General features: G+C 41.2%; 1 protein-coding gene and 1 non-coding gene across 2 annotated transcripts in view; both read left to right on the forward strand.

Annotated features, from left to right (window-relative positions):
* The window catches only part of EFHC2 (EF-hand domain containing 2), a 189,754-nt gene extending 162,759 nt beyond the window's left edge, over window positions 1-26,995 (forward strand). Inside the window, exons 13-14 of the mRNA XM_037511680.2 lie at window positions 12,455-12,560; window positions 26,658-26,995. Coding sequence (XP_037367577.1) covers window positions 12,455-12,560; window positions 26,658-26,759 — 208 coding nt within the window. The 3' untranslated portion in view covers window positions 26,760-26,995. The remainder of the gene's footprint in view (window positions 1-12,454; window positions 12,561-26,657) is intronic.
* On the forward strand, window positions 12,134-12,297 carry LOC119246851 (U1 spliceosomal RNA). The gene has a single exon (XR_005125602.1). It is a non-coding gene; the product is annotated as a U1 spliceosomal RNA (small nuclear RNA).
* Window positions 26,996-27,452: the final 457 nt, after the last annotated feature.

Raw genomic sequence — 27,452 nt, forward strand, 5'->3', positions numbered from 1 at the left:
TTATGCATACAAGAGCTGGGGTGCAGGCCAGAGGTGCAGGGGGTGTGAGAGGATTCACTAGAAACAGAGTGGGAAGCAGAACAGGCAGATTGACTGAAATATACTGCTGAGAGGAGCAGCAGGCAAGACAGGAAAGGTCTGTTGTGCCATGTGGGTAGCTCCCTGGCTGGGCATCCAACTCATGCTGCAGTGGCTGTTGATAGCTTCATAGTGCTTGAGACTTAACTCCTTGCACCACCAGGGAGTCCCAGGAGTATTATATTTTCTTCTGTGTATTTTATGCTTTCAAGTCTTACATCCAAGTATTTAATCCATTTTGAGTTAATTTTTATATGTGATGTGAGGCTGGTGTAGGTTCATTTTTTGCATGTAGATATCTAGTTTTCCCAACACCATTTCTGAAAGATTTTCCTTTCTTCATTGTATACTCTTGACATTTTTTCCACGTAACCATGGATTAGTTATGCGTTCTTCATTTTGTTCCACTGGTAGTTGTGTCCATTTTTACTCCAGTATCTTGCACTCTGGATCTGTCAGAGACTGGTCAGGCAAATCTGGTTGGCTAGTTTACAGTGCTTCAATAGGTTCCTAACAACTGTGGGTTAAGTTTCTATTCTATCCTCAAGGCTCTCTGCATTGATTTGGAGCAATGTGGCTAGATTTAAAGAGCTAGTAACTCATGGCTGCACATTAGGATTATCCACTGGAGCTGCCTGATATTTCCCATGCACCTCCAGCATCTACCAGAGTCCAACCTTCTGTTCTAGTAATGTCAAGACCTAATGTGGCACACACAGTTATGGGCTGACCTAATGTAAATTTCTCTGCTTAATGTAGGAGGACAGAAGTGGCAGCTACAGCCCACAAACATGGAGGCCACTCCTTATTGGTGTGATCCAGTTGATTAGGAAGATGTGTGGTGGGCTGCATATCTGGTCCTAATTATTAGATTAGCACGCCCAGGCTGACCCCCTGTCTCTCATGCACATAGAGAGGCGTCCTGGGTTCTGGTAGCCCTGAGGCTGGTGCTAAGATAATCCTTCCCTTTATTTCATCAAAGGCTTGTTGACATTTCAGAGTCCAAATTGACGGTTCTGAATCCAAAACTTTGAAGGCTTCTTATACGGATTTTGTTATCAGCTCTAAGTTGGGGATCCAAATTCTGCAAAACCCAACCATTCCCAGAAGTCAGCATAATTGCATTCAGTTGCTTGGGACTCTGAAAGCTGAAATCACCTGCTTTCTTTCAGTCATGAGGCTTCATTTGCCTTCCTTAATACCAGACTCCAAGTATTCCTCCTTTTGTTTGCATAGCTGAGCTTTCGAGGCAACACCTTGAGGTCACATTCTGCCAAGTGATTTAAAACCAATATGGTATTCTCCAGACTAGATTCGTAGTCAGTGCTGCAATTAGCAATTTGTCCTCATGTTGTACAAGGGTGCCCTGTTTTGGACCTTTCTGACCTCCTTGGCCAGTATTTTCCCCCAAGTAGTCAGAGAATTTTTAAACCCTTGTGGAAGTAGTGTCCAGCAATATTGCAGAATGCTTTTGGACTCCTCCCATTCCAAAGCAAAGAATAGCTGAACTGATGCATCTACTGGGATGCAAAAAAAAGGGCATCTTTCAATTCCAGTACTGAGAATGAACTTAAATCCCCAGATATAATGGTTACTAGGGTATAAGGACTTGGTGCAGTTGAATGTATGTCCTACAATTTTATTAATAGCCTTGAGATCCTGAACAAAACAGTATTTATTTGTGTGAGGTGTCTTTACCAGCGAAATCTGAATGTGGTGGGGGGAGCTGCAGAGCCGAATGAAGCTGTCTGAAGAAGCTTTTGCAATTCTGGCTGTATTCCTCCAAGGCCTGCTCTTGCAAAGGATACTACTTTTTCCTGGGGGCTTTACTCCTTTTCACCATTCGCTTCTTACAAGATCTGAATTTGTGTTATGCCCTGGATTCCATTAGCTCAAACTCTTTTGTAGATTTCAGGTGGCAGCACTTCACCTTTTGGTGGTGCATCCTGAGTGAGTACCATCTGGAATTGCAAAGCATATTGTAGGGGTCCTTGTAGGCGCAGCCTCTGACTTGTGGTGGAAAAGTAATCTGTGCGTTAAGTTTATTTGAGAGATCATGGCCAAGGAGAGGGATTGGACTCTGCTCCATGTATAAAAATCTATGTTGGAGGTTTGTATCACCAAATTGGCATTCCAGAGGCTGTAGGAAGGCTTTCTGTTGTGGCCTTCCCATAACCCTAGCAAGCCAACTTAGAATTCAAAACTAAATAAGTTGCTCCAGGGTCTACCAAAACATCAATCAGATTGCTCTCCACAGTGAGTCTGACCTGCTGTTCCAAGGGACTTATAATAATAGGATTTTTCAGGTAGAATAGAGCCCCTGGGACTCCATATTTTTCATCTGAACCCCCACTCTTTACTACCATTTGTCTCCTTTTTTCCCCTTCCTTTTACTTTGTATTCCCTCTGCGACCCTTGTCCGAATCCTTATTCTGTGCTGCCATCTGCTTCCTTTCCTCTTTCTCATTCCTTCCCCGCCTTTCTAGCTTCCAATTTGGTGCACCTATCCTTCCATCTCCCTCTTCCTTGCAATAAGCACATGGATTAAAGGTCCCCTTTTCCTATTTCCTCCCCATATGCTTTCTCTAGTCCTCCTAAATCCTCCCCTGACTTCACTCTCTACAAAAAATGGTCATAGGCCTAGGCCTCTTTTCTTCTCTTACATTGTACACTCTAAAGACCATATCCACCAATTCGAAAGGCCTCATCTATACACACCTTCTCTGTTGATCAATAGCCTCCTAATATCTCATTATTCTGCCCAGTGAATGCCATGTTAGTCATTCATGCTAGGGCCTACCATTGGGACAGCCTCTTCTAGTTAAAGGATTTCTAGATCCTCCTGGTGAATTTGATGAGCCTCTTCACTAGCCTTCACTAATAACAGTCTCTGCTCATCTTATATGAATTGTATGTCTACCCAGTAGGTGCAAGGGTAGCAAAAATAGAGTAAAACAAGTTAGCCATCCTTTTATGATCCTGCTGGCATGAAGGGATGGAATTTCTCCAATTCAGGAGGTCTCTGGTGGAATAGGGAGTATATAACCAATAATGTCAGGTAGGTTGCCCGTATTCATTTAATCACCCATTAGGACTTGGTCAAGAGGAAACTGCCCTACCCCAGGGGAGATCATTTGGCCAAATTAGCTTCCCTGTCTAGTATGAAAAGGAGAAACCATTCCAGTCTTATTCTTTGGCCTGCAGTCTTACAATGTGGCCTGCATAGTCTCTACAGCTACCTCAGGTGGGACTGACTGACTGCTTGAAAGGGGTTCTCCATTGTTGGGTTCAAAACATCCAATAAATTGTTCTCCTGCTTCTCCTCCTTCCTCTCTTTACTGCTATCATGGTAATGGGAAAGCTGTTTCACCCTTCTTTTGCATCAAATAGGTCTCTGTCTTTTCTAAATCCAGTTTTTGGAGGGCATTGAGAATTTGTCCAAGCAGAATCTTCATCAGAGTAGAAGGCTTACCACCTCTTGAACCCAAAACAAAGTTAATAGAAAATGCTTATCACACCCCTGAGAAGCCCCCCAAAGAAAAACTCCTAAGTTAGAAGTTGAAAATGTGTCACATACATAGACCCACAGGACCACCTCCCATAAGACCAAAATCATTGTCTATATACCAGACTGTAAGGGCCGGACTGGCCACAGTGCAGGTTTTCTGACCCCATGCAGACCGGGTAAAGGAGGAGTCAGAGTCCTCAGTAGTTTTGCAGGTTTTTTATTTGGGGTTCACCAGGCATATGGCAGGCAGGGGTGCTGGCTGGGGGGCTGGGAGGCCTGCCAGCCTCCTAGCCCCCAGCAAGTCTTCACTCTCTCTGGGCTCTCTAGCGTTCGTTCTGCTGCTTCTCGGCTTTTCTTTCGGCTTCTGCTTCGGCTTCTACTGCTGCTACTACTGCTGCTCCTGCTGGCGTCCCCGTGATGCCGCCCTTAAAAGCACAGTCTTAGCTCAGCTGAATCCCATCTACCTATGCCCACACCCTATTCCAGGTGCCCGCCATCAGGCATGCATTCAGGACAAGGATCCATCATCTATCCTGATGGCAGAAGGGCAGAAAAGCCTGATATTTTTTTTACCCTACAGTCCACCCCCTCAGGGTTTTCTGCCATATAGTCTATATATATACAATTTTCTTATCAAACAAACAATGCAGCCATGGCCCACAAAAGCAAATACATCACAACAAAATACAATATAACAACATACAACAGAACACAAATAAGTCCAGGCAGGGCACCAACCAAGTGCAAAAGACAATTATTGGTACCAGCAGATGAGCCACCAAATCTGCTGCCGAAGGCACTGCTCATACGAGGGAGGGGAATCACTCACGGCATCTGCTATAACACACCAGGAGCTGTCAGGCTTCCTGGCCTTCTCTGGCTGTAGTCTCGGCTACAAGGCACACACAGCATCCACCCCCAGGATGCACTAGCTCTGGGATTGGCAATTTTATTCTGTTGGGGGTAATCGCCAACCCTCAGGGTTTCTGTCTGCAGTCGCTCCAACACTCAGCCTTCACAGCCACCCATGCGACTCGCAGACCCCTGCACTCAGGCCAACCCACTGCACAATCACATGGGTAGGGGATCCAAACTCTGCATTCGGCTTGGGCTCCACCCCAAGCCACGTTCCCCACCCGTCCCCCAAGGACAGGTTCCTCAGCTCCTCACCCTCACTCAAGAATGAGCAGGGCATCACCCACAGGTGATTTTACGAGACTCACAGGGCTTCAGCATACCCAGGCTGCTTAACAGCCGTTTAGGGCTTCTCAACTTAGCATCAGTACCAGCTTTTGCCACCTTAGTTGGCTTTTCTCCTCCACCTGGCTGCTGGGCATGCACAGGCTGCTTTTGGCCATCTAGGCCCACTGGCCACCCCCAGATTCTCAAAAAAAAAAAAAAAAAAAAAAAAAACATAACCTGCCAAGGTCCTCCGCCTTCTGGCGGGATTGTCAGTCCAAGTTTATCAGTCCATGTCCATCAGTTGAAGTCCATTGGCCTCTCCTTGCATCAGCAACGGCCTGCTGCCTCAGGGGTCATTGGCTGGTCCTTTCCGGTGTCGTTGGCTGGTCCTCTCGGGCGTCTCCTCCATGCGAGGTCTCGTCCCACAGCTCCGGACCGTATCCAACTTCTGTGCCGCCATGGCGCCTCCAGCGTCATCACAGGCAAACAGTCTGTTCTCCTTAGTCCCTCCAGGTCTTCGGAGGGCTCCAATACCCGTCTGCATGGATCCTGCCGACTACGCCAATTGTAAGGGCCAGACTGGCCACAGTGCAGGTTTTCTGATCCCATGCAGACCGGGTAAAGGAGGAGTCAGAGTCCTCAGTAGTTTTGCAGGTTTTTTATTTGGGGTTCACCAGGCATATGGCAGGCAGGGGTGCTGGCTGGGGGGCTGGGAGGCCTGCCAGCCTCCCAGCCCCCAGCAAGTCTTCACTCTCTCTGGGCTCTCTAGCGTTCGTTTTGCTGCTTCTCGGCTTTTCTTTCGGCTTCTGCTTCGGCTTCTGCTTCGGCTTCTACTGCTGCTACTACTGCTGCTCCTGCTGGCGTCCCCGTGATGCCGCCCTTAAAAGCACAGTCTTAGCTCAGCTGAATCCCATCTACCTATGCCCACACCCTATTCCAGGTGCCCGCCATCAGGCATGCATTCAGGACAAGGATCCATCATCTATCCTGATGGCAGAAGGGCAGAAAAGCCTGATATTTTCTTTACCCTACACCAGACTTCACCCGATTACCCACAGCAAAAAAAAAAAAAAAAAAGAAGTAGAACTGCCTAAGCTAACAGTTGTAACAGTTGAACCTGTTTAAATCAAAACACAGAGAGAACTTTACTGAAGTAAAATCAGTCTCCTCCAAATTAGAGACAACAATCCCCCTGCATGTCCCACAGTTGTAATGTGCTTATGGTGACCAACACAAGGAAGGATCCTTTGGACCAGTCAACCACTGGGGTGATGGCAGCACTGTCGGGCACCAAGTTATTACAGTACAACCCCAGGAGGAAACTGGGTGACCAGTATTGTGAATCCTCACCTGTGTGCTTAAGAACTCAGGACAAAACCCAAAACAGATACACAGAGGAATTTTTTAAAAAGTATTATTTACAAGGGGAATGAGAAGAGGGAGAACAGAGAGATAAGAGTTTATGTGACCAACACTTCCTACCAGCAGTGCCATCTGATCTGAGGCTAGAGAAGCAAGAGAGAATCAGCATACATGTGTTCAGTTATAAGCCAAACGTGGCTGCTTAATTCTGTCCCTATATCCCAGCTGCCCCCTGTACAGGAAGTTAGGTTCATGGCATGCTGGGAATTGTAGTCCTAAATTCCAAAGATCTCACTGGCTGGACATTAGGGTAGAGTCCATAAAAAAATACAGGGAGTTCTTTCAGGATGTCATTCATTTGCTCAGTTTGTTCCTTACTGCTCCCCTATCACTGCCAGTGGGCTAGCCTGCTAGCCCTGCATCAGGGGCCCTGCCTGCATCAGGGCCACTTGCCAGTTCTACTCTGCTGCTTGTGAGGCCCCCCAGGCTGCCAGGGTTCACCTTGCCACCTGGGCTACCTTCTTGGCCCGTTCCACTGTTCGCCCTCTCCTCAGAATGTGTGCTGTAGTCATATGTTTTTCCTTCAGGAGTTTTGTCTTTGTTCTGTTGCCATCCAGCTGTGACTATTACGGAGGTAAAAGTAGACACTGACCTACTTGTTCTCACTCCACTATAGTCAAGCCTTTTTCCATCTTTGAACTGCTTCTTCTCTCTGCCTTCTCCTCCATCCTGGATTAGTTTTAGAACTGGGGCTATCCTTTCTATCCTCATCTTTCTCTCATAACTCATCTAACATGCATAGCATATATGATGTATATTATAATAGCAAATGAGGGTATGTATAATCTCACTCTATGAGTAGTCCAAGGCAGGAGATTGTGTGTAATCTCCTGTTCCTTTGGAGAAGAAGGAAGACTAGGAGACTTAATTCCTCATTTACATGCTCCTTCTCTTCCAAGTCAGACATGTACAAGTTTATTACTTTTAAAAACATGTTTAGAAATTTTTTCATCTGCTTTTTACACCTCTGAAATTTGCATTCACATCAAACTGATACATGCTCATAAAGAAAAATAATCAAATCCTTCTGTTGTTTTTGTAACAACAGTTTCTAGCTGCATCCGTTCCCAGCTCCCAGACCCATTCAAATGAATCAGCCACTTTCAACTTTCCTGGTTCCTTCTGCAGTCATTTACATAACCATGAACATACTGCCGTTTTTGGATTTTCCATATTTAGATACCACTACTAATTTCCTGTTATGATGCTTGAGAATTTAGCATAATATATAGTATAAATATTACTGTTCTTTCTGGATGCTCTTAGGATCTTCTCTTCGTGTGTGTGTATGAGAGAGATTAGATAAAGGTTCATTGTGCTTAGCATTTTTCCTAAAATTTTATTAATTTGGTAATAATTTAACTAGTTCATGTAATTTTGGGAATACAACTTCATACCCCTATCTGTGCACATGCTTCACTCACTCTACACAAAACTTTACTGGTAATGCCCTATCACCTATGGACCCTTCTGGCATGGAGTCTCTGTCCTTTTGTTCTGAGAAATTTTCCATTAAATTTTAAATAATTTCCTCCTCTCTATTTTCATTTTCCTCTTATGAGAACTCCTGGGATTAATATCTTGGCTCTCCCATATTTGTATGTTTTCTCTCCCCATTTTTTCCCTCATCATTTATGATATACTTACTAAGGAGTTTCCTCAACTTTGTATCGCACCCCCTTCACTGCATTTGTTCACGACTATTGTATTTTTTATTCCAAGACCAAATTTTCAGTCTGAGTGTTCCTTTTCTATAGTTTTCTGTTCTTTATTCATGGATATAATATATCATTTTATATCATATTTCCTCTGCTATGATTCTCTGATTCCCTTTCTAATGTTGCTTGTTTGGCTTCTTAATGGAAGCTTTTAGGGGGTACATTTTGTTGATTGGTGGGTTTCACTTCATGAGTTCTCTCATAGCCCTCAGTTTAATTACGGAGTTCCCAGAAGCTAGAATCTGAAGATCTCTCTGGGACCATATAGAGAATCTCATCTTTTCCTGCTGGGGTAGGAGGGAGGATGGGATGTGGGGAAGGGCAAAGGAGGAGAATTTAAGCATGGCCAGTGGTATACTGACAACAGGAAAGGGTAAATATCAAACTTCTTCATAACAAGGTCTGATAATAGGACTTCCTGTGGTGACTTCCAGAAATGTTCCTGTAAGTTCTAATGCTAGTATCCAGGACAAAGGCAAATTTGGGCACAGGGATTCAATTAGATAAGAAGAGTTTCAGGAATGCCTTTCTGAGGAAGCAACATTTGAATTGAAATTTTTCAGACAAAGGAACCAGAAGGCATAAATGCTTTACATTTCTGGGAGCAGTCTTAGCACTCAGAGGACAAGAAGAAGGCTAGTGTACCTAGAACATAGTAAATATTATAGAGAGTTTTCAGATGAGATCAGAGAGCAGTCGGGGCCAGATTACCTTGGGCATTGTAAGCCCAGTTAAGGCATTCAGCTTGTATTCTAATTGGATTGGGGAGAAATTGGAGAGTTGCAAGCAAGGAAATCATTAATCTGATACATGTTGTGTTTTTTTTTTTCTTTTTAAACAATGCTGAGGGGAGCAGCTGGCGAGACAGGAGAGGTCTGCAGCGCCATGTGGGTATCTCCCTGGCCAGCTGAGAATCGAACCTGTGCTGCAAAGGCCGCGGACAGCCTCACAGCACTGTGATTAACCTGCTGTGCCACTGGGGAGGCCCAATCTGATACATGTTTTAGAAATGTTATTCTGGTGGAGGATGGTCTGCAGTAAGGTGAGAGTAGAAGCAGCAAGACCAAGATGAAACGCTATTACTGTAATCCAAATGAGTGATGATGGTGGTTTGAAACTAGTGAGTAGTAGATGAGATAACCAAACCAAACTCCTGATCTTTTCTCCCAACCAGCAGCCCCTGGAATCTTTCTTTCTTTCTTTTGTTTTTTTAAATCTCAGGAAAACACCTATATTCTATTCATAATATATCAGTCAGAGTGATTTTTAGAAAAATAAATCTTAAATCCCATACCTACTCAGCATAGTGTGCTCCAGTGATTCTCCATTTTCCTTAATATCAAAGTCAAAGACCCTGCATGACTTTATTCTCTGACTTCAGTTGCTAGTCATAGTGTTGGGGAATACTTTACTTTTGGGCTCCATGTTAAAAGAAAGTCTCTGACAAAACACCTTTCATTGAGTTTTAGTTTTTGTCTTAAAAACACACATAAGCAAAAGACATAATGGTCCTTCACTTTGGCTACAAATATTCCATAAACAGAACATGTTCTTTCAAGGAGTTTAAATGATTGGTGAGCCAGAATTCAAGTAATAAGCTATAGTAAGGGACAGGGTATTGGAGTTGTTTGCCAGAACCCTTGGCCAGAGGAAATGTACACATACAAATTAATAAATTGCCTTTCTCTTTTCTGATCACTGTTTATTCTACTTTGTTTAGATTGATGAGTCTATGTGACTCCATCTTGTAACATTTAATTTATTGCTGCTAAGTTTTATTAGTTTATAAATATGAGCTATTATTTTCTAAGGGAAAGAGAAAAGTCTCCTGACTCATTATGAGTATTGTTTTCTTCCTACATTTGTTGTCGCTGAGTTTTCTTATAATTAATTATTCTCACTTGCTAGTTAGAGGGACATGTTGAGTTGGAGGTCCCAAGAGAAGGGCAGGGGCCTGGTGCAGGGTACTTGAAACAACACCTTTGTCTTCTCCTTAAAAAAAATAGTATTATATGATCATTATGTGCAGCTCATCTTTAAACAAATATGGGTTTCAACTGTGCTGGTTCAGATTTTCTTGTAAATAGACAACACTGTGTAAATGCATGGTATTGATAAATGTAGTATAGTATAACTATATGTTCTCTTCATGATTTTTTTTTAAATAATTTCTCTAGTTTATTGTAAGGATGTAGCTTGTGACACACATAATACACAAAATATGCGTTAATCAACTGTTTATGTTATTGGTAAGACTCCTAGTCAACAGCAGGGTATATTGGTCATTAAGTTTTGGGGGCATCAAATGTTAAATGCAGGTTTTTAGCTCTGTAGGTATCAGAGCCCCTAAACCCTGCGTTCTTGGAAGGTCAATTATATTTAGTATTAAAAGTTGTCAGAATGTGTTTAAATTCTCAATAGGTGGCATTTAGTTATTACATTAAAAAGTGTTTTGTTTGTGTTTAGGTCATTGTAGCAATTGTGTTTAAATTCCTAGTTTTTAAGCACCAAAACTCCATTATGAGTAAAGATGAGTTTATGCCAATGTTTATAATTAGGAATAGCCATCAAATAGATTTGTTATTGTTGACCTGTAGAATTAAAATTATTTAAGGATAATCTTTTTGTTGTTTTCAAAATGAAAATGGATTTAATTTTTTCTGATTATAAATTTAAAATGATTTAGATATATAGAACAGTTTAAAGAAAAAGCAAAAGTTGTAGTCTCTCTCCTCAGATATACTTGTTCCTAATACTTCAATATATTATTCCTATTTTTTTCTATGCCTCCTTAAATGAATATAACCTAAACTGAGATCATAACTCTTCATATTTTATAACCTCCTTTTCACTCAATAATATATCATGCATATATTTCTATGATAGACTATATGGATCTAAACAGTCCCTTTTAATGGCTACATAATAAGTGATAAGGTTGCCTTTTCTTTTCCCTGAAAATATATTAGTAAACAAAATGAATCCAGGCTTGCCTTAAATATTTAGAAGGCATGCAAGTTAAGAAATATAAGGATAAAAACCTAGGAGTGGAATTCCTGGGTCAAATGGAAGCTACATCTTTAGCAAGTTCAGGCATCTCCACACAGCTTTCCATAGTGCTTGGACCAGTTTGCACTCCCACCAGTAGTGCAGGAGAGTTCCTTTTTTCTCCACATACTCGCCAACATTTGTTATAGCTAGTTTTTTTAATATGTGCCATTCTCACTGGTGTAAGATGGTATCTCATGGTAGTTTTCATTTGCATTTCCCTGATAACAAGTGATGCTGAACATTTTTTCATATGCCTGTTGGCCATTTGCATTTCCTCTTTGGAGAAGTGCTAGAAGGGATCATGTTCAGCGAAATAAGCCAGAAAGAAAAAGAAAAATACCGGATGGTCTCACTCATAGCAGGAATTTAGAAAACCTAAATAAGGGAACAGGAAAAAGACTAATTATAATAAAGTAAAAATCAAGGGACTCCCCGGTGGCGCAGCGGGATGAGCACAGTGCTGTGAAGCTGTTGCAGCCTCTGCAATGCAGGGTTCGATCCCAGCCGGGCAGCAAGAATCCCATATGGTGCAGCAGACCTCTCCTGTCGCTCCCGCCGCTCCCCTCAGCCCTTTATTTCTATCGTCTGCCTGTTCTGCTCCCTGCTCTGTCTCTGGTGAATCCTCTCACCCTCCTGTGCCTCTGGCCTATACCCCAGCTCTTGTATAAAAATAAATCTTAAAAAAAATAAAGTAAAAATCAAAATCAACAAGCAACTATAAATCAGAGACACACAATGGAGGGTAGGGGAGGAGGGATTAGAGTCAAAATAGGGGGTGGGGGGTGGGAATTGTATGGGGAATATAACCAAGATGAAAATGCATACATTGTGCAGAAATGAAAAATGATGTAAAAAATATATAAAATAAAATTTTAAAAAATATTGTTCTCACTATCAAAAAAAAAAAAGAAATACAAGGACATTTTATTTTACCAACATAGAGGTACATCTATTGTAAATAAAAAGGCCTCAAATATTCTTAACAAAATGCAGTGCTGATTTTAGTAACTGAATAAACTAATTTGTTTCTGTGGCAACAACAGCAAATATTTATTGGACACCTACTAAATGCCAACATTGATCTAGGTGCAGGGGGTACTTTGGTGAATTTGATGTGTGAGATCTCTGCTTTCCGAGAGTTTATATTTTGGAGAGTTAGAAACAGACAGTAAACATACTTACCCGGTGGGGGAGACACCATGATCATGAAGGTGGTTTTCCCAGGGTGAGGCTTAACCACTGTACTCTGGATGTGCTGACCCCTGCAATTTCCCCAAATGTGGGAAACTCAGCTGTACAATGTGTGATAGTGGGGAACTGTGTTCACACTCTCCCCTGAAAAGAAAAGGAAAAAAAACAAACAATAAACAAATAAGAAAAATATCATATTAAAGCATACCTGCTACTATGCATTCATGGCAGCATTTGAAAACTGACATTTTGGTCCTAAATTGAGCAGATTGAGTCAAATCATATATTATAATTATGTTTTCAGGTTTGAAGACAGTGAAGGACAAATAAATTATGAGTCATTTTTCTCTGCCCTGAACTGGAGAAAAAATCCTTTACCCGAATTGGAACCAGTATCTCCTGTGAAAGAGGTAAAATTAACACATTTTAAAATCAATTTTATTCCATTTAAAATCTGTGGCTATCTCCTCTACATTTTAAATATCCTTTATCTTAAAATTACTTTTCAGAGTAAAATATTTACATTAGTGCTTTTGGAAAGGGCGCTTCTGTGTTTCTGTGTATTTGTGTTAAAGGCTAATTTGCTTTCCATACTAAGCAAACATCTGTTCTGTAAGAGCATGACTTTTCTTGTGCAGCTGAATTTTTCTTAACCTCAGTCGCATCCGATTATATGGAAAATAGGATAATAGGTTACAGTTCTAGATAGCTATCAAGGGATTCTGGTAACATCATCATGAGCCATGAGAGCTAATCTCAAATGGTGCATGTGTCAAGAATCCCCTATGTATCTGTGGCTGTGCACACAGCTTTGCCTTAGGTGAGACAATATAAAAGTATAGGGATACACATTTCGTAGTTGAACCAATTGTAAAGTGAAAATTCAGTAGAAAAATGCTTGATTAGGGAAAACAAAGTTCATGTGCTCAGATGGTGCGCTCAACATTGTGGAATTATCTGAATTCTCTAAGATCTGTTTGGACCAATTGTCTTTAAGGAGTGGGTGGGTAGGTGGGTGGTATTTTGTTTATATTTGAACATGCCGCAGAAATTGATTTTCTTGGGAAAGTCCCTTGATAAAGCAAATGTCATGTAGTTGATAGTCCCAAAAAGGAGGCATTTATTCCCCAGTCTCTGCTGACCAGCTCATTCTGGCCTAGACTGGTCTGGCGCCCCTGGGGAGTTCCCTCAGCCATGCAGCTGTTCTGGAATGGCAGGCAGCCTTAGAACTTCCAAATGGTTGGGAGACAGTGATGGCCTTTGGAGTCACACAGATCTGGCGTCGAATTCTGACCGTGCTCCTTCGTCGCTGAGTAACTTTGGGTCAGTTACTTAACTCATTCATTTATAAATTCAATTTTCAGACAAATCATGATTAAGTATCTACTTTCAGTAGGTTCTATGCTTTATGCTGGAGTCCAGAGACAAAGATCATTAGTTCATTATTGCTGTATTTGAGGAGCCCGCTGCTGATGGGAGAATCAGACACTTATGATTTAGAGTACAGAGTGATGCAGCCTGCCTGGAATGCTATGGTATGAAGAGAAGCTGCTTGAAAAGCAGACCTGTTAGGGGAGTGGGACAAGATATCCCCAGGGGAAGTGATTCTTGGAACTTCAAAGGTGAATAGTAGGAGTTAGCAAGGTATGAAAGTGATGTGGTGTGGAAAAGCATTCACAACAGAGGCTCTGGGACATGGGGCGATATGGGGCTTGTGTGCAGACCCAGAAGGAATGGGCATGGCTAGGGTGAAGGTAAAGGGAAGAGTGCAGAAAGGTGAGGCTGGAGATACTGCAAGGGTAAGACTTGAATATTATCCCAAAAAGCCTGGAGATCACAGACAAATGTCAAGGAAGAGAGCCACATGATCTGTGTGCCCTTTAAAAAGAACTTGTGCTGGTTGGAGGGTAGGTTGATTGGAGAGCGTGCATGAAGACAGGCAGACCCATGAGGAAGCTCAACATTCCATTGTCACCATAATAAAAGCAAACACTTAAAGTGTTGTTATACTTTTACTTACTTTCTGTTTTGCTCCTTTTCCATTCGACATAAGCCACAACCCAAATGTTGGGAATGTCAGTAGCAGAAAGGAAATCATCTCGTATCCCTCTGGGTTCTTTAAGACTGACAAATAGTCTAATAAGTGTCAGAACGATTGATAAGAGTAAAAGCTGTATAGAAGTTTAATAACATATATGTAAGTGGGGGGTACCCAGGTAACCCAAACTGTTATGGGAAAAACTCCTTTTGCATGTTTTAAATGGTGAAAGGGTCTGGACAGCTCTGTGCACAAAGGCAAAGAAAGCAGACTGTTCGTGTGCTTAAAGATATTTTTAATTGGTGAAAGGAGAGAGAACGAGCGAGCGAGAGAGAGAGAGAGAGAGAGAGAGAGAGAGAGAGAGAGAGAGAAGAGGGTGTGTCAAACAAAAACATTACCCACCCCCTTGTAGGTAAATGCCCAGCCAAACAGCCTCAGCCCAAAGCAAGGCTGCTGAGGCCTGAAAGCTTGCCCCAAGTCTAATGTAGCTAATGTAGCTTCCAGTAGGAACCCCAAGAAGGTGGTTAGGCAGGTTCCAGAGAACTGGAACAGAGTGAGAGATGTGAAATTCAAAATGTACCATGTAATTCACTAGGAGGTCAACTTAATGACTGCTGTTGTCTCTGCCAAAATGCTAAAGGAGCATTGCCTCTTCATGTGCATCTCCTTCAAATGTCCTTACCTTATGTGTCTCCTCCAAGTGTCTCTCTTCTTCCTTCATTCTACCCCACTCCTCCCCAGCTACCTCTCCACCCCAATTTAAGAAGTCAGGTTAATGACCTGCTAGGAATTGTAGTCTAAGGCAGCTGCATGTAAGTGGGGACAGGGAAAATGGTGCCTAGTCACTGTGCTGTGACGTTGCTCCCTCTTTCACAGGGTTGCATTCTGTAACACATGTACCTCCTATATATATGGCGGAGAACCAGCATGACTAGGTTACCCAGGTAGCTTTAGATGCCATCTTAAATAGCTTATCTAAAACAGGGCATTTTGAGGGGAAAACAAAAGTATTTCTGCCTTCTCTGAAAAGAGATAGGGGATTAGGTACTCCTAGAATTTAAGTTTCAGTATAAATATCAAAAACAGCCTCCAACCAGTCTTGAGAGCCCCTCCCTAAAATCAAGCTTTTTCAAAAAAGACATATTTTGGAGTGGCAGATTTTTTTGCTCCCCTACAGTGGTTTCATCATTTATTGTACAAAATATAATCACACCACATGTGTTTATCCACAGTGTGTTTTTAATTAAGTACATCTTTGGAAATTTCTCATTTAAAATGTATAGACCTAAGTTATTCTTTACAGCTGTAATATGGATATGCAATAATTTATTCATCCATTTCTCTATTGATAGGTATTTAGGTGTTTTTTATATTTTTGCCTAAAAACATAGTATCTTATAATTTAAATTTTTATTTTCCTGATGACTATTGAGTTTGAGTTAAATTTAATCACCTTTTAGTACTACAACCCACAGAAAGAAAGACATTTTTTTCATAGCAAACTAATATGTACATATGCAATGGAACAAAAGTTTCGTGAAACAATACTATACTATACTAATTACATGTGGTACATTATGATCTTTTTTTTCCTTTCTCTTTTCCTTCTTTTTCTTTTCTTTCTTGTCTTTTCTCCTTTTTCCTTCCTCCCTTTTGAATGTAGTTTGTGGCCTGTCGATTTAAGGACCCACAAAAGGATTACCACCCACACTAAAAAAATAAGTGCTATGTGGAAAGCCCAAAGATACTCCTCCTTTAGCCATTCTTCTGCCATTTGTCTCTTACCAACTCTGTCAGCTGGGGGAGTTACTGAGCCATGGACTTCAGGAGCTAGAGACAGTCTAAAGCAGAAGTGTTCCAGAGGAGCACTGCAATGCAGTGAAAGGACACCATTTTCCCCGCCCCCACTTACATGAAGCTGCCTTGGACTACAAGTCCCAGTATTCCATGCAGACTTCCTGAGCCTGGGAGTTACGAGGAACTAGGGACAGAGCTGAGAGGGAACTACATAACACAGAAAGCAGGTGGGCTAAGAAAAAAAGGCTCTCTTGCTTTTCTGGCTTTGATTTGCACCATTATGGTAGAAGGGGGACTTGGAGGAGATGCCTGGAAGAGAGATATATAGAGACACTTAAAAGATAAATGTGGGGGAGAGACACGTGGGGAGACTGTGCTTGGCAGAGACAAAGGCAGCTGTTATGTTCATTTCTAATTTTGCATCTTTTTCTGTCCCAGACTTGCCTGCTCCCCTTGTCCCTTTCTGTGTGTGGTTCCCTACCAGAAGTTGCCTTAGACTTACAGCAGACTTTTGGGCCTCAGCATTCCTGCTTTGAGCCAACCATGTTTGTCTGGGTAATTTTATTGGGAAACTAACATCCTTTCTCCTCTCTCCTTGCACACTAATTCTATTAAAGGTTTTTCACACTAAAAGTCCCCTTTGTCTTTATGTGGCAGACAGCAGGACCATATTTTATTTTATTTTTTTGTTTTGTTTTACAAACCAATGCATTTTTATTTTTTTGCTTTTTTTTATTTTTTTATTTTTTACATCATTGTTCATTTTTAAACAATATTTGCTTCCCCCCACCCCCTCAGGTGTAGCCCCATAGAGTTTACTTCACCAGTGCACCCGTGCACCATCACCTCAGTCCCCTGTGCTCCTCCCTCCCTCCCTCTGATCCCTCTCCCTCCTCCTCCCCTGCAGGATGTCTCTGATTTATAATTGTCTGTTTTTGCTTTGTTGTGTTTTGTACTGTTATTATTTTTTTACACTGATGTCCTATTTGGTTCCCCTATATTCCTGCTATAAGTGAAATCATCTGATATTTTTCTTTTTCCTTCTGGTTTATTTCACTGAGCATAATTCCTTCTAGTGCCATCCATGCTGCTGCAAATGGCATGAGTTTATCTTTTTTGATTGCTGAATACCATTCCATTGTGTATATATGCCACATCTTCTTGATCCAGTCATTTATTTTTGAGCATTTGGGTTGTTTCCATGTCTTACCTATTGTAAATAGTGCTGCTATAAACATAGGGGTACAGATGTTCTTTTGAATCAATGTTTTTGTGTCCTTTGGGTAGATCCCTAGTAGTAGAATTGCCGGGTTGTATGCTAGCTCCATTTTAGTAGACTGAGGAACCTCCAGAGAGCTATCCATAGTGGTTGGGCCAGTTTGCACTCCCAACAGCAATGTAGGAGAGTTCTTTTTTCACCACATCCTCGCCAACATTTGTTGTTGCTTGTTTTTTTGATATGTTCCATTTTTACTGGTGTAAGATGGTATCTCAATGGTTTTAATTTGCATTTCCCTGATTATAAGGGATGTTGAACATTTTTTTCATAAATGCCTGTTGGCCATTTGCATTTCCTCTTTGGAGAAATGTCTTTTAAGTTCTTCTGCCCATTTCTTGACTGGATTGTTTATTTTGTTTTTGTTGAGTTGTGTGAGTTCTTTGTATATCTTTGTGATCAGTCCCTCATCAGTTGACTGGAGTGCAAAGATTTTTTCCCAATCTGTGGAGTGTCTCTCTGTTTTGGTTAATGTCTCTTTTGCAGTACAGAAGCTTTTCAGTTTGAGGTAATCCCAGGTGTTTATCTTTTCCTTGACTTTCTTTGCTTTGGATGATGAGTCTTTAAAGATGTTATTGCGATGTTATGTCTTGTAGTGTTTTACCTGTATTTTATTCTATATATTTTATGGTTTCGGGTCTTATGTCCAGTTCTTTTATCCATTTTGAGTTGATTTTTGTGCACGGTGAAAGGTAGTGGTCTAGTTTCATTTTTTTGCATGTGGTGGCCCAGTTTTTCCAGCACCATTTATTGAACACACTGTCCATGTTCCATTGCATATTCTTTGCTCCTTTGTCAAAGGTCAGTTGTGTGTATAAGTGTGGTTTTATTTCTGGGCTCTCTATTCAGTTCCATTGGTCTGTGTGTTTTTGTTCCAGTAGCAAATTGTTTTAATTACTATGGCTTTGTAGCAAAGCTTGAAGTTTGGAAGTGTGATACCTCCATTCTCCTTTGTTTTCATCAGCAGGACTTTGGCTATTTGTGCAGTTTTTTTTTTTTTTGTGGTTCCATATCAACTTCATCAGTATTTGTTTTATTTCTTTGAAGAATGTCAAAATTTTTTTGGAATAGCATTGAATCTGTATATTGCTTTTGGTAGGATGGACATTTTAATAATGTTAATTTTTCCAATCCCTGAGCAGGGATATCTTTCCATTTCTTTCTGTCTTCTTCTATTTCTTTTAACAGTGTTTTATAATTTTCTTTGTATAAGTCTTTCACCTCTTCTGTTAGGTTTATTCCCAAGTATTTTATTTTTTTTTTGTTTCGATAATAAAAGGGATGGTTTTCTTGATTTCTTCAGATTGAATGTTTGTGTATAAGAAGGCTACTGATTTTTGTGTGTGGTTTTTGTATCCAGCAGGACCATATTATAGAGTGTGTACCCCTTAATAGTTTAGGGATCCCTAGGTAACTCTTGGTCACTTGCAAAGAGGTTGTCTAGAAATTAAATGAACTTGTTCAAATTCCTAACCTTATCAGTGAGTAAGGGTGTGACTTTGTGCAAATTTCAAAAAAACTTAGGAGTTTTCTGTTATTTCATGAAGAGAATATAAGATAGTTTTGAAATGTTGCCAGTGCACCTATAATAGCATATGACAATATTTAGTGTGAATGGGTTAAGCATAACAATGCATTATATTTACAAACAATTATATAGTTGAATCAGTAATAAAAAATGGAACTGTGTTTGAATGTTGATATGTAATAATTCCTGGAGATACTTCTGAGTCAGCAGTCATCACAAGTTGCAATACTGTGCAAAACTGAAGGGTGCCAAGAGACCCCAAACTGTTAAGGAGAAAACCCTATGGTGCCCATTCTAAGGGGTCATACCCACCTTTGCACATAAAGGAAAAGTAATCAAACTCTAGTTCTGCTCAAAGATTTTTTAAAAAGATTTATTTATTTATGTGTGTAAGAACTGGGGTACAGGCCAGAGGTACAGAAGGAGAGAGAATTCACCAGAGACAGAGTGGGGAGCAGGACAGGCAGATTCATAGAAATATACTGCTAAGGGGAGCAGTGGACCAGACAGAAGAGGTCTGCTGTGCCATGTGTGGGTTAGCTCCCTGGCTGGGAATTGAACACAGGCTGCAGACATGACAATGCTGAGACTTAATCCCTAGGCCCCCAGGGATGCCCTGCTCAAAGATTTTTAATTGGTGAGAGGTTCAAAAGGAATAGAGAGAAGTAAAAGAGTAGGAGAGAGAAGGACTTCAAAATACAGACTCCACTCTAACTCTAGAATAAACCATCTCCTTGTGGGTAAATGTTTGACCAAATAGGCAGGGCCCAAATTGGAGCAGCCAAGACTCAAAAACAGAGCGATTACTTGAAGGAATCCAAGCCACTATCCTGGCAGGAAACACAAGCAAAATGTTGGGTAGGCCCAGAGGGCTGGGAGAGAAGGAAAGAATGTACTACCCATAAGGTCAAGATGGTGGCTGCCATAGTCTCTCAAGAGAGTGGGATCATGCAGCCTGCCAAAATGCCAAAGCCAGAAATAGCATGGCAGGTAGGAGGCAGCTGAAGTGGCATGTGTGGGAACTGAGCAGAAGCAGGAGCCATCCAAGTGGGACAACAGAGCCCAATCAGGAGAAACGGGAGGCCCCACTGAAGAAGAAAGCCTTCTTTGAAGGCCAGCAGGCTCTGTCTTTTAATGTCTACCCTGAGACTCCACTCCACCCCTCAGTCCAGTTGTCCCTGTTCTAAAAGTCAAGGGGTGGAGCAATAAGACTGAGGGCTCTCAGGGTTCTCTTACAATTGGGGTTCTCTAAGAAGTTGATGGAGTTTAATGTGCAGTGTGTTTATTTGGGGGTATCTTTGGGCCATCAATATCTGTGGAAGGGAAGAAGAGAATACAAGAGTGGGCAGAAGTAGAAATGAGCTTCCATGCAGACTCAGAAACAGCCTTGGCTGGCCCATTCTGGAGCTCGAATGGCCTTTCAGAGTTGTCCTGAGTTTGGCCAAAATGGCCTGGCCTTTATCCTTCTGGGTTGGACTAGGAAGGGGTATGACCTTGGACAATGTGACTCTTTGCAATCAAAATGACTGTGTAGCTGAGCCAGTCCCTAAAGGATACTCCCACAAAATCCTTCCTCAAGGGGATTCTTGACGTTATGTCACAACTTGTCAACCAACCCACTCTTGAAGCCCTTGTTAATTAGTCTTGGTATCATCTGGGAGACTGTCACAGCCTCCTCTTCACCCCTGCTCCTTAGTTCTGGAGTGATCTTTGCTTGTGGCAGGGAACTGACAGGAGAGTGGTTATGCCAGAAAAGTTCAATGGAGGCCCAACATATGAGTTCAATGTTGGAGATCACCAACATTTGGGAAGACTGCCATATCCAAAAGTCACATGTGGGACTTCTACACGGTGAGATTAAAGTTCTGTTTTGAACAGGAGTGGCAGGCTGAGGTCCCCGTGTGGAAGCCTGGCCCAGGTGGAGTCCGAGCAGCTATAGGCTTCCTCCGGTATGTGAGCTGGCCAGGGAGGCTCTCGTGAAGTTCCAGAGATGCCATGAATAGTGCTCTAGAGGTTATTAACACAGACCACCACTCAGAACCTGCATGTTTTTACTCCTTGGATGACTGTTGCCCTTAACAGGATCCCTTCCCTGAACTGAGGACCCCTTATTGAGAAATGAAAAGAGATTTCTCGGTCAATGAAAGCTGAACAGGCATCCATACTAGATTCGATACCAATTCTGTTTGTGTCAGCATTAATAGTTATAATGGATGATAGGGGTGGGGATTTGGAACACCTTTACAGTCTAGCCTGAATAACTGAAGTACATGGGATGGGCAGGGAGGGCCCGAAAACCAGGAACAGGACCATGGACTTCAGTCAGGTGGGTGGTCTAGCACACAAGACATGGAATTGGAAGAGCCAGAGTATCAGGGAGTTTGAGCAAGGCATCTATCCAGAACAGGGAGAATAATGATGGGGATTCCTGAAGTTGATACCATTGAGCAATCAAAGGGAGCTAATCAGACTTGAGCTAGGCCTTCAGTCCCACTAAGGGAATAGTGCAGGCCAAGTACCGAGGCCAGTGGTTCCAGCAGGAAAAACCCAGCACAATCAAAGGAGTCATGGATATGGATTTAATGAAGGGATTATTGGCAGAGGCATGGGTATGTTTAAGAGAACGAGTTAGGCCACTGTAGGGCTCAGGGACTAACAAGAGTGGGAAGCCTTTATCATCCCTATGCCTGGGGAAGCAGGGAGGGACCAGTGTTACTAGAACCCAGTGGAGGAGCTGGACCAGTAGCAGCAGGTAAGGGAGTATAGTCACTGCAAAACCTTGGCCTGTCAGGGAGGGGGCAAGGTGAGAGGAAGTGAAATCAATACCCTGATCTCTTGCAGCTTCCCGTTGGTTAAACCAGAATCCAGAGAGCAAGGATGCCCAGGGAGTGATGCAGTCCACAGAGATTGGCCTCCCAGGGGAGAACAAGGTGGAAAAGGCAGAAAGTGGATCTTGAGGGATAATGGAGAGTGACCCAGCATAGTCTGTTACCAGAATAAAGGCTTGAGCTCAGGTGAACAAGCTTCACAGCCAGGGTATAAGGCCAGGTCAGAGTAAAGCTCCAGTTGTCAGCATTTGCCACTCTTGACTCCCAGTGTGGCTCCAGTGTGTATCATGGTCAAGTGACTTCATCTAATAGAAGTGGAATCCAGCAATAAAGAAGCAAAATTTGCAGAGAGGCCTGTGACTATAGCTAGTCTAGCTCAATTAGTCCTACTGTCCTTTGTTAAGATGTTTTCCTATGTGCATACATGTAAGCCGATGGTCACCAGCCATGACTATTGACTGTAGCCTGGATTCTCAGGAGCTCCCTTGGCCGGGCCTCTGCCTGGCCCCCACAGCAGCCCATAGTGAGCCATTGGGGCTGTAATTTAACTCTCACTCCATTATGTGACTATCTATGGTCTCAGCATGTTGCCCTGGTGCTGTCACGCCCTGGAGACCCCATTTCTATTCTATTGTGCTTGCTCACAGATGGTAGCTGTAAAACTGGCAAAATAGGTCTCACTGTTTAGAGCCTGTCTGGTTAATCTCAGAAGTCACGTTTTAAAAAATAGCACTAAATCGGTTCTCATATAAACTTTATAACTTGCACTGTGTGACTGGCATCTTATCTTTTGACATTTCTGAGAAAAATTGGATGTGGCTTCATTTTATGAGCCCTGGAACTGCAGAAGCATTAGCAATTGGCTCAAAAGCGCTCTCTTGTCACAATAGGCTGATATATAACCTTGGCAGTGGGAAGTAGGGGGTAGTTCAGTGCACCTTGGGATACATCTTTGGACACCCCACTTGTTGAGGATCTTCTTTTGGTATTTAAAGGATGGAATACCTATGACATTTTACTGTCCCAACAACCTTCTGAGAAAAAATCTCATTTGCAATTTATAGACAGGAAGCTAAGACACAAAGACAGTCCTGAAGGTAAACATTATAGAGTCAGGGACCAGTGCCAACTGTTTAAATAAGCAAATTTATTTCTAATATTTGAGTTTGAATTTACAAATTGAAATAAAAGATTATTAATCATTCTCATTAGATTTAAAAAAAAAAATGGTGAATACATGCCAATTACCTAACACAAAAAATTAACCTAGTTGGAAATAGGACTGCTAGGATCCATGTAGATTTAAAATGTTAGATGATATCTACTTGTATTATATGCATAAGCCTGTTGTTAGAGCTCAGAAACATCTATGTCTCCTTGAAAACTTTATTGGCCCTATAAAGCAGTTTCCAGAAAAGGTTTCTTAGAAGCCACACCTGTGTTTAAACTACACTTACACACAGATGACAACTTTACTGAAGCTTTGTCTAGGGCTAAGGGAAGTGACTGAAATGTTGGTATTACAATAAAGACAGAAATGGATAAGGGATGTAAGCAAATCTCCTGGTTTTATTTATGCATTTTTTCTTATGTTGTCAGAATGCTCTTGATTACTTTCATTTGAATTTGCAAAAAGTTAATCATTTTATGATTTTTGTCAACTTATTTCTAAATTCATGTCAATCTTACAAGAAGAAAGAGAATCCAAGTAAATCATTGGGATTCATATACACTACTGGACTTTTCTACAATTTCGTACATCTTTCCCATAGAAACATTCCTTTTTTGAGCTACTAGAGGGGCATAACAGGGTGAAATCACTAACATGACTCTATCAGCCTTACATTTGGGAAGAATAAAAATAACCTTGTTTCACTGAAGCGTGGAATTTAATTGGCTCCCGATCTTTCCCCCTCATGCATCTGGTGGCCAGTACTACAGTAGAAAATTTTAAACTAGAAGGAGACATAATCCAATTAAATTTCCTTTTAAAAATGTCAAAGCAAATAAACCCAGGGCCCATTAGCTCACACACAGCTTTGCTGTTCTCACTGGGCAGCTGCTGTTTACTGGGTTTCTCTCCAGTACTGTCTTTCCTTCCCATTGCAAGGGGGTGTGATTTTACAGATCGGCAGCTATATTTTTTCACCATTGATGAACAAGTAATTTATTGCCAACTTTTTTGACATCTAAAGTAGCTCTAGTGACAGCCAACTTGGAAATGTCATGTGACCCTCTTACAGACAATGATTCCCAGCTATTTTTGAGTCATGATTTGGTTTCATTGTTGAATTTCACTCTTGTGTCATAGCTCTTCCAGAAAATGTTATGTGCATATATTGTTTATGCTCCAGATTAAATCAAATTTTGTTTTGAGATCTGGGCACTATCACTTGAGTTATCTGGAAGTCACATTGGATGCTCTGGATCCATCCACAGTTTGTCAGGAAGTTATTTTGTTCCAAGCTGTGCTGTGACTTTCACAGACATTTTATTAATGTTGATAAATGAAAAATTGCATAATGTCTTTGACTTCCCCTGGGAACAGACTTGGAGACAAGGATTTGCATGTAGATAGTGTTTTTTTGGAAAATGAAAGGAACATTAGCAAGGTAGTGGGGAGTGAGAAACAGAAGAGAAGGAGCTAATATAGGGCATATTACACAAGCACCCAGTGTGGATTACTGGAGCTTAATATCTCTGGGGAATATGGATCCAGTAGCCCATAGGTAGGTACCTCAGAATTATCCCACCCAAAGTGCAAAGAAGCTGTGGTTTTCATCTATAACTCCTATCAGTCACTGTTTGGTGACTGCTCCTGAAGTGAGGAAAAGAATTAATTCCCAGGCACTTGTGGCATGTCACGGACGCAGCCAAAAGTGGGTCTCAGAGGCCAAAGAAAAGCTCTCAGGCAAAGGAACTCGGGTACTGGTTGTGGCAGTCAGGCTGGCATGTGCTGTGCACAGTGTCGTTAAGATTCCAAACATCCAGCATCGGGGGCTGTTCTCCAGCAACGTAAGTAGGTTCACCTCCTCTAGGATTGGAGGGCGAGACTGGAGTGGATGAGCTTTGCTGTTCTGAAATTATCACATAGTTATCTCCACTCAAAATTTGCATGCACTGCTTGGAAAACAGTGTGATCTGGAGTTTTCTTTATATTTTGTAAGAAAGGATGACTAAAAGAGTAGTGAAAACAAAGAATATTTTAGCTCACTGCCCTGTAACATTTGGGACATTTGTGGATTTATTCAGAGTAGTTAGGCAGTAGTAATACAGGGATTTCTCTTATCACCAAAGACTTTTTCTCAAAGAGATTAGTCATGTGATCCCTTTATTTTTTTAACATTTTTATTTTTTAATAATCAATTTTTTTTATTTTTCATATCATTGTTCATTTTTTTTATAGAGGCATGCTATTTATTTGTTTGTTTGTTTGTTTGTTTTGTTTATACAAGCACTGGGTACAGTCAGAATCGTGGGAGGGTGAGAGAATTCACCAGAGCGTGGAGCAGAGCAGGCAGAAGGACCGAAGTACACTGCTGAGGGGAGCAGCGGGTGGCAGGAGAGGTCTGCGCACCATGTGGGACCCTCCTCCAGTGGCCGAGGAGCAGCCGGGGATCGAACCGGCGCTGTAGAGGCCGCGGGAAGCTTCGCAACCCAGCGCTCAACCGCTGCGCCACCGGGGAGGCCCTCATTGTTCATTTTTAAACAATATTTGCTTCCCCCACCCACTCAGGTGTAGTCCCCATAGAGTTTCCTTCACCAGTGCACCCGTGCACCATCACCTCAGTCCCCTGTGCTCCTCCCTCCCTCTGATCCCTCTCCCTCCTCCTCCCCTGCAGGATGTCTCTGATTTATAATTGTCTGTTTTTGCTTTTGCTTGTGTTTTGTGCTATTATTTTTTTACACTGATGTCCTATTTGGTTCTCCTATATTCCTGCTATAAGTGAAACCATCCGATATTTTTCTTTTTCCTTCTGGCTTATTTCACTGAGCATCATTCCTTCTAGCTCCATCCACATTGCTGTAAATGGCATGAGTTTATCTTTTTTGATTGCTGAATAATATTCCATTTAGATAGTCCATTATAGGCAAGATTATGAGGAAGATACCTTTCCCGTCTACTTTATTAATGCCCCATGCCTCCTACTTCTTCCCTCCTTTGGATTCCAATTTGATTCCTGTTAATCCATTTAAACTAGTACTTATAAAAATCCCTACAATTGAGGATTGGCTACAATCCTGACAGCAGTTCCAATGTGTCCTATATTTTATTCTTTTTGTATTGAAAGATTTTATTTTAAAAAACCTATTAGGGAATAGTGATTTTGAATGTATATATTTGTGCTATATTCCTCTATAACAAGGTCAAATTTAAAATATGACTTTCATTGTTAGATTGGAGAAACAGTAACAAATAGCCCATTTAGATTTTAAAAATTAAATTTTTAATAAAGTGTGGGAGGAGCTATTGCACCAATACTGCTGCATAGCGAGCAACCCCCAAAATTTCAGTCGTTCACAGCAACAAACATTTATTCTTCTTGTCCGTTGGTGTATCAGTCAACTAAGCTTAGCTACAGACTCTAAGTTGGGCACAATCTGCTCTACCTGTGTCATTCTGGGACCAGCAGACATGTTCTTCTCATGGAGATGGCAGAGGCAGAAAAGACAAAGTCAAATCACGCTAGCACACTAGGGTAAGAGTGCATGGTACAATCACCAATATTACATAGGCCAAAGCCAGTTATGCGGCTCAACCAGTATCAGAAGGACAAGAAATACTCTATAGGGGATTCTACCAAGTCACATGGCAAAGAGTGCAGGTATAAAATTCCAATACAGAGAGGGATGAAGAATATAGCACAAGAATCCAATCTCCCACAAAGGCCTTAAAATCAAAGTAGATTGTAGAAAAGTGGATTTTGAAAATAAACCATTTACAAAAGCTTATCTAAAGACAAAAACAATTTGATGTTGTGATTACAGAACTATGGTTTGAAATGTGGTTGTAATTTATATCTGTGTTTTTCTTCTTAGAGATGTGAAGATGAGTGGCTTGGGATGCCATCACCTATTCCTGCGAAATACATCGACTATTTCACCCTTATAAAGGATGTGTATGGCTTGGAGGACGACTAACCAGGCCAGTTTTCATCAGCTCCCTTTGATTTCCTTCTCTGATTTTGACAAGTAAATTTCAGTTTTCAAATACAATTTCATATTAAAAACAAGGAACAAAGTTCATATTAAATTTCAATCCATAAACCACAATTAATCTCCTTTTGTCATTTTAGTTTCTCAGAACATCATATTATATTGCTGATGTACTAACACTATTAAAAATGCCATTTAAAGAACCATTGAACATTTTTATTATATGTTTGATTTATTAATAGCAAAGAATCTTATGGTAATTTTCTATTCAACATAATTAGATTCATTACAACACAAAAAGAAAGTGACTTTTAACAGCTACACATGACAATATAAAATCAAATTACATCAGAGCAATAAGTTGTGATTCTATTAAAAATTTTTGAAATCTTTTTGACACATTTATTACTTGTATAATTAAGCTTTGTGGTAATCCCCCTTATCTAAATAATCCTGAAACCTCTCTGGAGTGGAGGTATTTATTTTCTGAAATTTACAAAGCTATTCAAAGAAAAGGGCTCTCTACCCCTGCAAAACACACACACACACACACACACACACACAATTTGGGCAGAGAAATTGAAACATATTCAGTATTTATATTTTTAATGTCCCTTTTAGATATAAAGTTAGCTTGCTAACTTCGGAATATATTCATGTGCATATTATTATAGTATG

Source organism: Talpa occidentalis, unplaced genomic scaffold, assembly GCF_014898055.3.
Source record: "Talpa occidentalis isolate TD23 unplaced genomic scaffold, MPIMG_talOcc4v2.1 talOcc4.15, whole genome shotgun sequence".
Classification (NCBI taxonomy): domain Eukaryota; kingdom Metazoa; phylum Chordata; class Mammalia; order Eulipotyphla; family Talpidae; genus Talpa; species Talpa occidentalis.